Here is a 15707-nt window from a genome sequence, read left to right as displayed (position 1 = left end):
TTGGCCATCAAGACCAGCATGCCAGGCACACTGGACCCACTTCAAAATAGTGCACCAACATCTTAGTTAAGTGTAAAATTGTGTGACTAAGACCTCTGCAAAAAAACGTCAAAATGAATGACAGATATCTTGATTTATCTTAGAAGTGTTTCTGGCTATGCTGTTGCTAAGGTAGCTCAAGAGGGACAAACAACAGTAATATTGCCTGGKTTTTTTTCTTCATTTTTTAATCAAAGGTCTTTAGGGAGTATGCGAGCACAGACGTTCCCTTCGCCTAGCCGCATTCTGCTAGGAGCAAACCGAACCTATGTATGTGGATGCCATACAGCTGCCAGGTGAGACGCAACTGCTGCCCAGTGGGATGCAACTCACATCGGCAAAGATGCTCGATACAACACTGTTGCTATGGTCATTCATGCCGGCTTGTTACGTTAGCTAATTGGCCTGTCACGGGGACATCCAGATGGTGACCAATACTACARGTTAATTCTCCCTCGCCCATCAAAATAAACATGACTTTCATGCTGCAGTGCTGTTGTTTCCAGCTAGCCAGCCCATCATATAAACTAGCTAGCTAGGAACGGCTGCTCAGGACGACTGCTTGAACTGAATTAATTTGTCTCCACACTCGACTCTCAGCTGCACAACATACAACATCAATTTGGTCACCAGGCGTGTCTGTGGGTTTATAATATATAGTTTACAATTGCACTTTCATATTAGTACATAATTTTTCTTTATTTGAACTAATGATAGCTAGCTACCAAGTGGCTGGACCAGTTTTCACAAAAGTGAATGATGTGTAAAGTCAAGTAACCTTTCAGTCAGTCAACTTCTGTACAACATACTATCGGAACTTAGGCTGAAAAATCTAAATGCACGCCTGACAAGGCCAATGAAATCCGTGCCTCGCTGGAAGACCCGCATTCCACACGTGATAAGCGTGAGGCTCGGATTCATTGCTTCAAATATTCCGCTCTTCACCTCAGTGTTAACAGGAACAATTCACATTATGAAAATAAACAATTGGAACACGAGACTGTCTTACATTGCGCCAACTCGTTCGGTCTGCCAGCTATGGTTGGAAACCGTGTATTAAAAAACTACATTTCCAAGAATCAAGTTACAGAGTTTGTCTAACTACTTAAGGTTTGGAGATGAGCTGTTTTGGCCCTTCCTGTTGAACACAGAACGAGGAAGAGCTCGGTTTGTTGTTTTTAAAAGTMWWWAAAAAAAAGTTTGGTTACTAGCTAGCTACCTTTTTGAGTTTGGATCCTGCAACACGGTTGGCATCAATTGCTGAGGAGCTGTTTGGCGTAGCAGCTAGCCTAGCAGCTAGCAGGGTTTTCTTGAGGGCTTGAATGCAGCCCATAAAACTGTTAGCGGATTGTCCCGGGCTTGTGGCTGCTCGACCCCTGCTGTTTGTTGTTGTTGTTTTTAATCTTCCCTGTGACCTGCCCTGTCTGGAACTGCGAGGAGTAACAGTGTAACCTATAGTTGTTACCATGACAAAGACCAAAGCCGGCTGGAGTACCGTTGAGGACAGTGTTGTTTCGCTATCACAGGTGAAGGATCTTTTAAACAAACAAAAAGAGTTCTACAAGCAGTTGTTACAACAACAATAAAATAGCTTCAAGTGTTTTGTCCAAATACTGATGGAGTCAACAAAAAAATGGACGACCTAATGTAACAGTATAACTTTATGGCGTCCCCTCGCCCCGACTCGGGCGCGAACCAGGGACCCTCTGCACACATCAACAACGGTCGCCCACGAAGCATCGTTACCCATCGCTCCACAAAGGCCGCGGCCCTTGCAGAGCAAGGGGAACCACTACTTCAAGTCTCAGAGCAAGTCACGTCACCGACTGAAAGGCTGCTAGCGCGCACCACCGCTACCTAGCTAGCCATTTCACATCGGTTACACTAACCGGTGGTCCAGGACCTGAAGAACAATTTGCAGTTCTCCCAGGGTCAGCTCGATGAGTTTAAACAGGAGAACGGCAAGATGACAGAAATCAGTAAGTCATTAAGGGAGGACATCAGTTCTGTATGTGAATCCATGATAACAATGACGGAGAAATTAGATTATATTGAGGGACAATCAAGGCGGAACAACATGGTTATGGACGGAATTTCAGAATTTCCACATGAGACCTGGACAGAGTCTGAGGACAAAGTGAAGGAAATTATCTTGGAGAAACTGAAGATGGACCACAGGAAGATTGAGGTGGAGCATGCCAACAGGACTGGGAAACCCACCTCCGGCCCAGGTGACAGATAGTTGTCAAGTTCCTGAGGTTCAAAGACAAGGTAGCTGGAAAGAGACAGAAACTTGAGAGGAACGTATATCTTCCTCAATGAGGACTATCCTAAAGCTGTGCACCAGAAGAGGARAGAACTGATCCCAGCCATGAAAGCTGCCAGAATGCGCAGAGACATTGCTTACATCCACTATGACAGGCTCATTGTCCACCCTCCCTCCCAAAAGCCTGGAAGGGATGAGAGAGCCAAGCCTAGGGGTTAGTAGCTTCAACCCTGCAGCACACACACACACATACACACCAGCTGATTAATGGACTGCTGAATGTAAATTTGTTTCTCTTGCTTTGTTTGCTCTTTTCCATGTTATGTCTATCTCTGATAAGCTACCCAGGAAAGGGATGAAAATAGCCCTTATTAAGATATGTAGCCATAGAAATAAGGTTCATGAAATCAAGAACTTGCTAACATCAAATAACATTCATATACAGTGCCTCGCAAAAATATTCATCCCCCTTGGCATTTTTCCTATTTTGTTGCATTACAACCTGTAATTTAAATAGATTTTTATTTGGATTTCATGTAATGGACATATACAAAATATTCCAAATTGGTGAAGTGAAATGAAAAAATAACTTGCTTGAAAAAAAAAAATATATATATATATATATATAAAAAAACGGAAAGTGCATATGTATTCACCCCCTTTGCTATGAAGCCCATAAATAAGATCTGGTACAACCAATTACCTTTAGAAGTCACATAATTAGTTAAATAAAGTCCACCTGTGTGCAATCTAAGTCTCACATGATCTCAGTATATAAATACACTTGTTCTGAAAGGCCCCAGAGTCTGCAACACCACTAAGCAAGGGGCACCACCAAGCAAGCGGCACCATGAAGACCAAGGAGCACTCCAAAACAGGTCAGGAACAAAATTGTGGAGAAGTACAGATCAGGGTTGGGTTATAAAAAATATCCGAAACTTTGAACATCCCATGGAGCACCGTTAAATCCATTRTAAAAAAAATGGAAAGAATATGGCACCACAACAAACTTGCCAAGAGAGAGCCGCCTACCAAAACTCACGGACCAGGCAAGGAGGGCATTAAATCAGAGAGGCAACAAAGAGACCAAGATAACCCTGAAGGAGCTGCAATGCTCCACAACGGAGATTGGAGTATCTGTCCATAGGACCACTTYCAGCCATACACTCCACAGAGCTGGGCTTTATGGAAGAGTGTCCAGAAAAAAAGCCATTGCTTAAAGAAAAAAATAAGCAAACACGTTTGGTGTTCGCCAAAAGGCGTGGCAGACTACCCGAACATATGGAAGATGGTATGATGAGACTAAAATTGAGCTTTTTGGCCTTCAAGGAAAAAGCTATGCCTGGCAGAAACTCAACACCTTTCATCACCCCAAGAACACCGTCCCCACAGTGAAGCATGGTGGTGGCAGCATCATGCTGTGGGGATGTTTTTCCATCGGCAGGGACTGAGAAACTGGTCAGAATTGAAGGAATGATGGATGAAACCTGTTTCAGTCTTCCAGAGATTTTAGACTGGGACGGAGGTTCACTTTCCAGCAGGACAATGACTCTAAGCATATGACCCTGCTAAAGCAACACCTGAGTGGTTTAAAGGGAAACATTTAAATGTCTTGGAATGGCCTAGTCAAAGCCCAGACCTCAATCCAATTGAGAATCTGTGGTATGATTTAAAGATTGCTGTACACCAGCAGAACCCATCCAACTTGAAGGAGCTGGAGCAGTTTTGCCTTGAAGAATGGGCTAGATGTGCCAAGCTGATAGAGACATACCCCAAGAGACTTGCAGCTGTAATTGCTGAAAAAGGTGGCTCTACAAAAGGATTGACTTTGGGGGGGGGGGGGGGGGTCGTCGGGGTGAATAGTAATGCACGCTCAAGTTCTGTTTATTTGTCTTATTTCTTGTTTGTTTCACAATAAAAAATATTTTGTATCTTCAACGTGGTAGGCATGTTGTGTAAATCAAATGATATAAACCCCCCAAAAAATCYATTTTAATTCCAGGTTGTAAGGCAACAAAATAGGAAAAATGCCAAGGGGGTGAATACTTTCGCAAGCCACTGTATTAGCCATTTCTGAGACTCACTTAGATAATTCATTTCATGATACATTAGTAGCAATACAAGGATATAACATCTATAGAAGAGAAAGGAATGCTTATGGGGGAGGTGTTGCTGTACAGCCAGAAGAGGACTGGCCCCCCTCAGAGCCTGGTTCCTCTCTAGGTTTCTTCCTAGGTTCCTACCTTTCTAGGGAGTTTTTCCTAGCCACCGTGCTTCTACATTTGCATTGCTTGCTGTTTGGGGTTTTAGGCTGGGTTTCTGTATGCACTTTGTGACATTGGCTGATGTAAAAAGGGCTATATAAATTGATTTGATTTGATTCAGAGCCATATCCCTGTAATGCTTAGAGAAGAACTTATGTCAATTGTTATTGAAGTGTTGTGGTTGTCGGTTCACCTGGCACATCTAAAGCCTTTTCTACTCTCTACTTTCTTGGGGAAGTGAATATTGACTGGTTTTCATTAAAAGCTGTCCGCTCAAGAGGAAGTGTCTCACTGTAACCAGTGCCTGTAATCTGGTTCAGGTTATTAATCAACCTACCAGGGTGTTTAAAAACACTACAGGAACAAGAACATCCACATTTTTACTAATACTGTAGAACTTTGTTTTTAAAGCTGTATCCGTACCCATTGGATGCAGTGATTGCAATATAGTGGCTATATCTAGGACAGACAAAGTTCCAAAAGCTGGGCCTAAAATAGTGTATAACAGATCATACAAATGATTTTGTATGATGTTAAAAATATTTGTTGGTCTGATGTGATTAATAAGGAGCATCCAGATGCTGCACTTGTGGAATGTATTAAATTGCTTCTTCCAATTATTGATAAACATGTACCAGRTAATACACTGACTGTTAGAACTGTTAAGGCCCCAGCGATTGATGAGGAATTTGAAAAATTGTATGGCTGATAGAGATGAAGCAAAAGGAGTGGCTAATAGGTCTGGCTGCACAACTGACTGGCTGACTTACTGCAACTTGAGAAATGATGTGACTAAACTCAACAACGACAACAAGAAACTGTATTATGAAGCCAAGATCAATGATATAAAGAATGATGGAAAAAATATTTGGAGTACTTTAAATTTAATTACGGGCAGAAAGACAAATTCAATTCCATCTTTCATCGAATCAGATGGCTTATTCATCACAAAACCAGTTGATGTTGCCAAATATTTTAATGATCACTTCATTGGCAAAGTGGGCAAACTTAGGCAGGAAATACCAACAACGAAAGGTGAGCCATCGTACTCATGCATAAAAAAAAACGAATAATGAAAGAARACATTGCACGTTTGAATTTTGTAAAGTTAGTGTGGGAGAGGTGGGAAAATTATTGTTATCGATCAATAATAACGAACCTCCTGACATTGACAACTTAGATGGAAAGCTACAGAGGATGGTAGCTGACTCTATAGCCATCTGTCAAATCTTTAATCTGAGCCTAGAGGAAAGTCTTTGTCCTCAGGCCTGGAGGRAAGCCAAAGTCATTCCGCTACCCAAGAGTGGTAAAGCGGGCTTTACTGGTTTGAAACGCAGACCTATCAGCTTGCTGCCAGCTCTTAGCAAACTGTTGGAAAAAATTGTGTTTGACCAAATACAATGCTACTTCTCGGTAAACAAATTAACAACAGGCTTTCAGCATGCTTATAGAGAAGGGCACTCAACATATACTGCAATGACACAAATGACTGATGATTGGTTGAAAGAAATGTATAATTTGATAATAAATAGATTGTGGCAGCTGTACTGTTAGATTCAGTGCAGCCTTTGATATTGTTGACCATAACCTGTTGTTGAGAAAACGTGTTGTGGCGTTTCAACCTCTGCCATATCATGGATTCAGAGATATCTATCTAATAGGTCTCAGAGGGTTTTCTTTAATGGAAGCTTCTCTAATGTCAAACATGTAAAATGTGGTGTACCACAGGACAGCTCTCTAGGCCTTCTAYTCTTTTCTATTTTTATCAATGACCTGCCACTGGCATTTAACGAAGTATGTGTGTCCATGTATGCTGATGATCGAACCATATACAGTGCATTCGGAAAGTATTCAGACCCCTTGACTTTTTCTACATTTTGTTATGTTACAACCTTATTCTGAAATTGATAAAATTGTATTTCCCCCCCTCAATCTACACACAATATCCCATAATTACCAAGCAAAAACTGGTTTAGACATTTTTTCAAATGTCGAAAAAATAAATATCATATTTACATAAGTATTCAGACCCTTTACTCAGTACTTTGTTGAAGCACCTTTGGCAACGATTAGTCTCGGGTCTTCTTGGGTATGACACTACATGCTTGGCACACTTGTATTTGGATAGTTACTCCTATTCTTCTCTGCAGATCCTCTCAARCTCAGGTTGGATGGGGAGTGTCGTTGCACAGCTATTTTCAGGTCTCTCCAGAGATGTTCAATCGATTTCAAGTCCAGGCTCTGGCTGGGCCACTCAAGGACATTCAGAGACTTGTCCCGAACCCACTCCTGTGTTGTCTTGGCTGTGTACTTAGGGTTTTTGTCCTGTTGGAAGGTGAACCTTCGCTCCAGTCTGAGGTCCTGAGCACTCTGGAGCAGGTTTTCATCAAAGATCAGTCTGTATTTTGCTCCTTTCATCTTTCCCTCGATCCTGACTAGTCTCCCAGTCCCTGCCGCTGAAAAACATCCCCACAGCATGATGTTGCCACCACCATGCTTCACCGTAGGGATGGTGCCAGGTTTCCTCCAGATGTGACGCTTGGCATTCAGGCCAAAGAGTTCAATCTTGGTTTCATCAGACCAGAGAATCTTGTTTCTCATGGTCTGGGAGTCATTTAGGTGCCTTTGGGCAAACTCCAAGCCGGCTGTCATGTGCCTTTTACTGAGGAGTGGCTTCTTCTGGCACTCTAGCATAAAGGCCTGATTGGAGGATTGCTGCAGAGATGGTTGTCCTTCTGGAAGGTTCTGCCATCTCCACAGAGGAACTCTGGAGTCCTATCAGAGTGACCATCGGGTTCTTGGTCACCTCCCCGACCAAGGCCCTGCCACGATTGCTTAGTTTGGCCGGGCGGCCAGCTCTAGGAAGAGTCTTGGTGGTTCCAAACTTCTTCCACTTAAGAATGATRGAGACCACTGTATTTTTGGGGACCTTCAATGCTTCAGAAATGTTTTGGTACTCTTCTCCATGTCTCTGCCTCAACACAATCCTGTCTCGGAACTCTACGGACAATTCCTTTGACCTCATATCTTGGTTTTTGCTCTGACATGCACTGTYAACTGTGGGACCTTATATAGAATATTGTCAAATCAATTGAATTTACCACAGGTGGACTCCAATCAAGTTGTAGAAACATCTCAAGGATGATCAATGGAAACAGGATGCACCTGAGCTCAATTTCGAGTCTCATAGCAAAAGTTCTGAATACTTATGTAAATAAGGTATTTCTGTTTTTTATTTTTTAATAAATTAGCAAAAATTTCATAACTGTTTTCGCTTTGTCATTATTGGGTATTGAGTGTAGATTGATGAGGGAAAATGTCACGTGTACTCCTGCTCCCCCTGTCTGGCGCTCAACATCGCCAGATTATTAGGCACACCTGCCACCATCGTTACGCGCACCTGCACCTCATGAGATTCACCTGGACTCCATCACCTTCCTGATTACCTCCCCTATATCTGTCACTAACCTTGGTTCTTCCCTCAGGCGTTATTGTTTCTGTTTCATGTCTGTACGCTATTCGTGTTTCTTGTTTGTTCAATGTTTTATTTATTATAAAATTTTCACTCCCTGTACTTGCTTCCCGACTCCCAGCCTACACATCACAGAAAACAATAATTCAATCCATTTTAGAATAAGGCTAAAGTCAAGGGGTCTGAATACTTCCCGAATGCACTGTATTAGCGATCGCACAATTTAATGTGCATCCCGCCACCTACCATGCGGGATGGAAACATGATTCCCAAAAAATGGAACAAACTACCATACTACCCCCCCCAAAAAGAAATAAAATAAACCACACAACTTTTCTTGTTTGGTTTAGTTTAATAAAACAGGGCCAGTCGCCTGCAAGCTGACTTCGTTTGTCAGTTGGGCGGTGTTTCCTCTGACACATTGGTGCGGCTGGCTTCCGGGTTAAGCGAGCGGTGTGTCAAGACACAGTGAAGCTTGGTAGGTTATGTTTTGGAGGACGCATGGCTCTCGACCTTCGCCTCTCCCGAGTCCGCTGGAGAGTTGAAACGATGAGACAAGATCGTAACTACCAATTGGATATCACGAAAATGGGGAGAAAAAGGGGGTAAAATATATTTTTAAATATATAAGAATTCATAATAATAATAATAATAATAATAAAACAGATCTGATCCCTACAGGCTCAAGGGGAATCTGGGAGGGCGGGTCTTCCGGCAGCAGTACCCCTTGCAAGTCTTCAGATGTAAAATCCTTAAGTCCCAAAAACTTTTCTGCCGCAGCCACAATAATGTCCAGTTTCTTAGACTTCTTTGAGACTTGTGCCGTTCAGTTCATAACTGTGACAATGAAATCCACCTTTTTAACACACAGGGTATCTTTTGACTGGCAGTAAACATTTACTATAGGCTGTGGTGCGTCCACTACCATATCTTCAATAGCATCACTTGTTTTCTCAATTCTTTTAATCAGCTCCGCATACGAGATTCGATTGACSACTCTAACTTTTGCCACCTCAATCTCCTTCACCCTTACAGGGCACTCTACACACCATTCTTCAGTAGACTCTGTCCATCTGCACACACTTGAAACATGGCCAAATCCTTTACAATTCTTACCTGCAATGGTTTGGGGACAAAAGCTCTTACAGTATATATTACATAACCAAGCTTCAAATGTGTAGGTATCTCAAATTCAAGCTGCTTTATTGGCATAAAAAACATTGTGTCAATATTGCCAAAGCAACAATGTATACAATATACATTGTAATAAAAAATAAAAAAATTAAACTATAACTAACTTATAACTAAATAACGGTCATCTTCACCATTACATCGGTACTACAACTACTATCATCATTACCACCACTACCACCACCACCATCATTAAACTGCTATCATTACCATTACCACCCATACCACTACTATTTGGAATGATAAACAACAATAATAATAGTAATAACAATAACAGTAATAACAATAACAGTCATAATAAGTAAGTTACTGCTTACTATGCAGATGTTATTATTCAGTGTCCCTCAGGCTATGGCAGGCAAATACATATTTGGCTGCAAGAGGAGCCATTGCTCCTTCGCCCATGAGTATTTTTAGTTTTTCCTCTGGGTTTAATAAGTTAAAATTTGGAATAAATGTAGTCATTTCTGTGAATAATGAATCTCTTGGTGAGGAATATTTATCACAGTAAAGGAGAAAGTGCATCTCTGTTTCTACCTCCCCTGTCGTGCAGTGACCACATACACGCTCCTCTTTGGGTAGCCATGTCTTTTTATGTCTGCCGGTTTCTATTGCCAATCGGTGGTCACTCAGCCTGTACTTGGTAAGGATCTGTCTCTACTCTTTAACAAAAAACAACAGGACCGACCGACTTTTTTCTTTATTTAAAAAGCGAGTCAGATGCCGGATATCAACCACACCAGGAATTCTCTTCATGTACTCAACCTGAACATCTGTCGTCACTCCCGAGATTGATTGACGGGTGCTCTATTCCGAAGTTCAAAACACAAAACTTCTGTTGTCCAGATTCTTTTGAGGATCACTGCAATCTTCCTATGTTCTTCAGAAATACAATTAATCAAAATAAGACCACTCAGACAGACTCCACTTTTCCCAGCGCATACTTCACCATTTGACACCTCAAACGGGCCTCTCAAATATGCATTCTTACCCAACAAACGCATCCAACAAGAAGCGATTCATTATCATTCACACACTTATCAATTTCCTTTTTGTTCCAGTTTTCGATACTACTGTTGTCCATTCAGAACATTCGTCTTCACCAACTTTGTTCAACGCGCTGCTTGATTCGAACTCAGCATCCACTTCTGCCTGGATAGCGCCATTGATCTATCTCTATTTTTAAGTAGTCCATTTTCTTATTCACGATCGCCTGATCTCTTCTGATGACCCGGTTGGACATGAGGGTCACCAGGAGGGATTAGCCAATGAAGTTGGAAGTCCCACCCAGTTGACTACATTAAAATGGTGTGGCCTTCTGGCCACTAGGGGTTGCTATGATYCCGTGTCGGTATAGCCTTTCCCACAGAATAAGAAAGTGGGTTGGGTTTGTAGGCTTCTGTTGTGTATGCTAGTTTCAGTTAGCTAGCTAGATAGTTAGCAAAGAAGCTAGCCAAGGCGGCTTAACTTTATTATTTTAGAATGTTTCAGCTTTACTTTGCACGTGGATTACGTACTGGTATTTCGCAAACGTTTAGAATCCAATTTGCTGCCCTCCGATATGGGAGGCCTGCTTCTCACGCGTGCAGAAGGCTGCCATTGAAGACCCGAGAACAATTGTATCACACTGTCAAAAGGTCGTTTCTCAATGATGCGTCTAACAAGGTATGTGGCTTTATTCCTTTCTCTCTCAAATGTATCAGCTACTTCCATTCAATGCATATATGTTCTATTAGCCACTTTTTCCATATGAAATGATGTCATGTTCGCTAGCTGACTACCTAGTTATTGGCTCTGCGTTCGATAATTTATCAATTACAGCTGGTTGAACAGGCCAGTGCGTTAACTTTTAAAGTGCATTAGGTATTCAATTAATATCGACAACTCCTGTGCATGATTGAATGATGCAATATTATAACMATTTCTTCAAGACCTCATTCTAAAAGGTAATTCTTAAATGGAGGTTATTTAAAGGGATACATTCTTTGTTATAAATTGTAGCAGACATTGAATGGAAATAAATAGTTTCCCATTTGTGTCCATCTCTGCCCAGGTACAGTTAGCATCTATACAGCGGATGGTCCGCAACTTGTCTACATCCTCCACCTGCCACTCTGAAGAGGGGAAGCTGATCTATTCAGGGAGCCTCGGCAACGCTGTTCGAGGTATTACTTTATTATCATCTCATTATTACCATCATCAACATCGGTGATATCACTGCATAACTAAACATAAATTGCACCTTTTTAATAATACTGTATTTTCTGTCTTTTTGTTGCAGGTGTGAAGATGTTCTCCTACACCAGTAGCGGGGCCAGCCTATGCGTGATGCCATACATCCTTCTGCAGACGGGCATCGGTGTTCAGAGTCTGGTGCTGAAAGGTGCCTTCTGCGGTGTCATCGGTTTCTTTACATTCCTGACTCCCATCCTCCTCCACATCATCACCAAAGGCTATGTGGTCCGCCTGTACCACAACCAGGACACTGACACTTACACAGCTGTCACTTACAATGTCCTCCTGATGGAGAAAAAGACTGTGTTCCGTCAGAGTGAGGTCAAGATACCGAGTGTCAGCAAAATGTTAACCACATTCTATGCCGACAAGAAGTCGATGCTTGTGAACCCGATGCTGTTCCCACTTCCTCATGACTATAATCACCTCATGGGTTACGATAAGCCCTTTTCATTTGATACGGAAGACTTGGATGATAATCCAAATAAAAGTTAATCGATTTCTACAGATAATGCCAATAGCAGTCTAAACTGCTGAATTGTGTGTGTGTGTGTGTGTGTGTACGACTAACTTAAAGTGTAGTCGCAATAGCATATTAAAGAGAACCATTGAAATGTTGGTGACTAGGAAGAGGTGATGTAGAGGAGTATTATGGTAAAAAAAAAAAATATTTGAACAAAGCTATGTCATTGCTGGAAAAGTAAATTTCACCTGACATCACTGGTTTGATTCTTCTTTTTAATTTTTTTCTGCTTTAAACAATGCCTCTCTTCAGAAAAACACTGCCAATTTTCTGATGGAAAAATTACAAGTTCCTACTTATGGTTTGGGCACTGTCTAGCAGTTTGTATATTGCATGAAAATAGGAGACCAGCAGTCAATCAAGCCATTGAGTATCTTTCAATTTCAGTTGCAATAATTACCATGCTGTTTCAAATCCTGGTTATTGTTTTAAGTGTTTTGGCTGCTTATGGACAGAGATTGCTTTGCTTTTCAGAAACTATCAAAGCCTGGTATACTTGGCATGGTAGGACAGCACTTTCCATGTACTTATCTAGTGTGACCAAATAGAGAAGAATGTACAACTTTTTATAACATTTAGATAAATCTAGTAAGGTAATACCAGAAATACTAGGTGTCTGGAAGTTGTGTTTGCTATATTTAATCTGACACACTTTTACCAGGGGCAATGTATACATTTTCTGACAATGTCACCCTGCAACAATGGAATGACAGTATTTGCAGTTACCTACTCAGTGATTTCATGTGAGAATTTAAGTTGATTTATTTTTCAATATACATTGTAAACACTTTCTAGTCTTGTTGCATTCTTGCCAGTTCAAACAGCCTTGGACCTAACCCATAGCTAACACACTATCCTTTAGTTTAACTTCCAGTTCAAACAGCCTTGGACCTAACCCATAGCTAACACCAACTATCCTTTAGTTTAACTTCCAGTTCAAACAGCCTTGGACCTAACCCATAGCTAACACCACTATCCTTTAGTTTAACTTCCAGTTCAAACAGCCTTGGCCTAACCCATAGCTACACACTATCCTTTAGTTTAACTTCCAGTTCAAACAGCCTTGGACCTAACCCATAGCTAACACACTATCCTTTAGTTTAACTTCCAGTTCAAACAGCCTTGGGCCTAACCCATAGCTAACACACTACTTTAGTTTAACTTCCAGTTCAAACAGCCTTGGGCCTAACCCATACGTAACACACTATCCTTTAGTTTAACTTCCAGTTCAAACAGCCTTGGGCCTAACCCTTAGCTAACACACTATCCTTAGTTTAACTTCCAGTTCAAACAGCCTTGGACCTAACCCATAGCTAACACACTATCCTTTAGTTTAACTTCCAGTTCAAACAGCCTTGGACCTACCCATAGCTAACACAACTATCCTTTAGTTAACTTCCAGTTCAAACAGCCTTGGACCTAACCATAGCTAACACACTATCCTTTAGTTTTAACTTTCCAGTTCAAACAGCCTTGGACCTAACCCATAGCTAACACACTATCCTTTAGTTTAACTTCCAGTTCAAACAGCCTTGGACCTAACCCATAGCTGACTGAGAACGCACCCCTGAGGGGCTCCAGTGTTGAGGATCAGCGTGGCAGATGTGTTGCTACCTACCCTCACCACCTGGGGGCGGCCCATCAGGAAGTCCAGGATCCAGTTGCAGAGGGAGGTGTTAAGTCCCAGGATCCTTAGCTTAGTGATGAGCTTTGAGGGCACTATGATGTTGAACGCTGAGCTTAGTGAATGAATAGCATTCTCACGTAGGTGTTCATTTGTCCAGTTTGGAAAGGGCTGTGTGGAGTGCAATAGAGATTGCATCATCTGTCGATCTGTTTGGGCGGTATGCAAATTGGAGTGGGTCTAGGGTTTCTGGGATAATGGTGTTGATGTGAGCCATTACCAGCCTTTCAAAGCACTTCATGGCTACAGCCGTGAGTGCTACGGGTCTGCAGTCATTTAGGCAGGTTGCCTTCGTGTTCTTGGGCACAGGGACTATGGTGGTCTTCTTGAAACATGTTGAAAATGTCAGTGAAGACACTTGCCAGTTGGTCAGCACATGCCCGGAGCACATGTCCTGGTAATCCGTCTGGCCCCGCGGCCTTGTGAATGTTGACCTGTTTAAAGGCCTTACTCACGTCGGCTACGGAGAGCGTGATCACACAGTCGTCCGGAACAGCTGATGCCCTCATGCATGCCTCAGTGTTGCTTGCCTCGAAGCGAGCATAGAAGTGATTTAGCTCGTCTGGTAGGCTTGTGTCACTGGGCAGCTCGCGGCTGTGCTTCCCTTTGTAGTCTGTAATAGTTTGCAAGCCCTGCCACATAAGACGAGCGTCGGAGCCGGTATGATTCAATCTTAGCCCTGTATTGGCGCTTTGCCTGTTTGATGGTTCGGCGGCGGGCATAGCAGAATTTCTTATAAGCTTCCGGGTTAGAGTGCCGCACCTTGAAAGCGGCAGCTCTACCCTTTAGCTCAGTGTGAATGTTGCCTGTAATCCATGGCTTCTGGTTAGGGTATGTACGTACAGTCACTGTGGGGACGTCCTCGATGCACTTATTGATAAAGCCAGTGACTGATGTAGTGTACTACTCAATGCAATCGGAAGAATCCCAGAACATGTTCCAGTTTGTGACAGCAAAACAGTCCTGTAGTTTATCATCTGCTTCATCTGACCACTTTTTATAGAACGAGTCACTGGTGCTTCTTGATTTAATTTTTGCTTGTAAGCAGTAATCAGGAGGATAGAATTGTGGTAAGATTTGCCATATGGAGAGGGAGGGAGAGCTTTGTACGCCTCTCTGTGTCACGATCGTTATATGGTGGAAGAGAGGAGGACCAAGGCGCAGCGTGATAACAATACATTCTACGTTTAATGAAATGAAACKAAGAACACTTGACAAACTAACAAAACAACAAACGAACGAACGTGACGCTATAAACAAATAGTGCTGAACCAAACACTACACATAGACATAGACAATAACCCACGAACTACCCAATGAATATAGCTGCCTAAATATGGTTCCCAATCAGAGACAACGATAGACAGCTGTCTCTAATTGAGAACCAATCTAGGCAACCATAGACATACATACACCTAGACTAGACACTGCCCCATAAACATACAAAACCCCTAGACAATACAAAACACATACATCCCCCATGTCACACCCTGACCTAACTAAAATAATAAAGAAAACAAAGATAACTAAGGCCAGGGCGTGACACTCTGTGTGTGGAGTACATGTGATCTAGAATTGTTTCCCTCTGGTTGCACATTTAACATGCTGATAGAAATTAGGTAAAACTGATTTAAGTTTCCCTGCATTAAAGTCCCCGGACACTAGGAGCGCCAGCTCTGGGTGAGGGGTTTCCTGCTTGCTTATTTCCGGTCTTAGTGCCAGCGTCCGTCTGTGGTGGTAAATAAACAGCCACGAAAAGTATAGATGAAAACTCTCTTGGCAAATAGTGTGGTCTACAGTTTATTATAAGTCTAATCCTTAGTCTAATCCGAGGTGAGTGATCGCTGTCCTGATATCCAGAAGCTCTTTTTTGCCGTAAGATATGGTGGCAGAAACATTATTTACAAAATAAGTTACGGTTTTGAACATCAGCGTTAAACTAGACATAGGGTTGATGTCGATGTTGCCATTTTTAGCTAATATCGTCCGATTCCGATATATTCACCAATATAGCCCTATAACATTAAAGATCC

At 42.1% G+C, this 15707-nt stretch overlaps 1 protein-coding gene across 1 annotated transcript; it reads left to right on the top strand.

Moving 5' to 3' along the window:
- Nucleotides 1-10563: 10563 nt before the first annotated feature.
- tmem70 (transmembrane protein 70) lies at nt 10564-12404 on the top strand. The gene is made up of 3 exons (XM_024010436.2): nt 10564-10897; nt 11286-11397; nt 11514-12404. Exons 1-3 carry the CDS (start codon nt 10715-10717, stop codon nt 11960-11962), a joined length of 744 nt encoding a protein of 247 aa, XP_023866204.1. The 5' UTR covers nt 10564-10714; the 3' UTR covers nt 11963-12404.
- The last annotated feature ends 3303 nt before the right edge of the window (nt 12405-15707 follow it).

Source organism: Salvelinus sp. IW2-2015, linkage group LG19, assembly GCF_002910315.2.
Source record: "Salvelinus sp. IW2-2015 linkage group LG19, ASM291031v2, whole genome shotgun sequence".
Lineage (NCBI taxonomy): Eukaryota > Metazoa > Chordata > Actinopteri > Salmoniformes > Salmonidae > Salvelinus > Salvelinus sp. IW2-2015.
Note: the sequence above shows the minus strand (reverse complement) of the source record. Positions and strands in the feature narration are given on the sequence as shown.

What these genes read in the sequence shown, in the direction of transcription:
- tmem70 (XM_024010436.2), top strand. Translation starts at nt 10,715, where the DNA reads ATGTTTCAGCTTTACTTTGCACGTGGATTACGTACTGGTATTTCGCAA. An exon ending in TCAATGATGCGTCTAACAAG is followed by an intron (nt 10,898 to 11,285) that starts GTATGTGGCTTT and finishes ATCTCTGCCCAG; the next exon opens with GTACAGTTAGCATCTATACA. An exon ending in CCTCGGCAACGCTGTTCGAG is followed by an intron (nt 11,398 to 11,513) that starts GTATTACTTTAT and finishes TTTTTGTTGCAG; the next exon opens with GTGTGAAGATGTTCTCCTAC.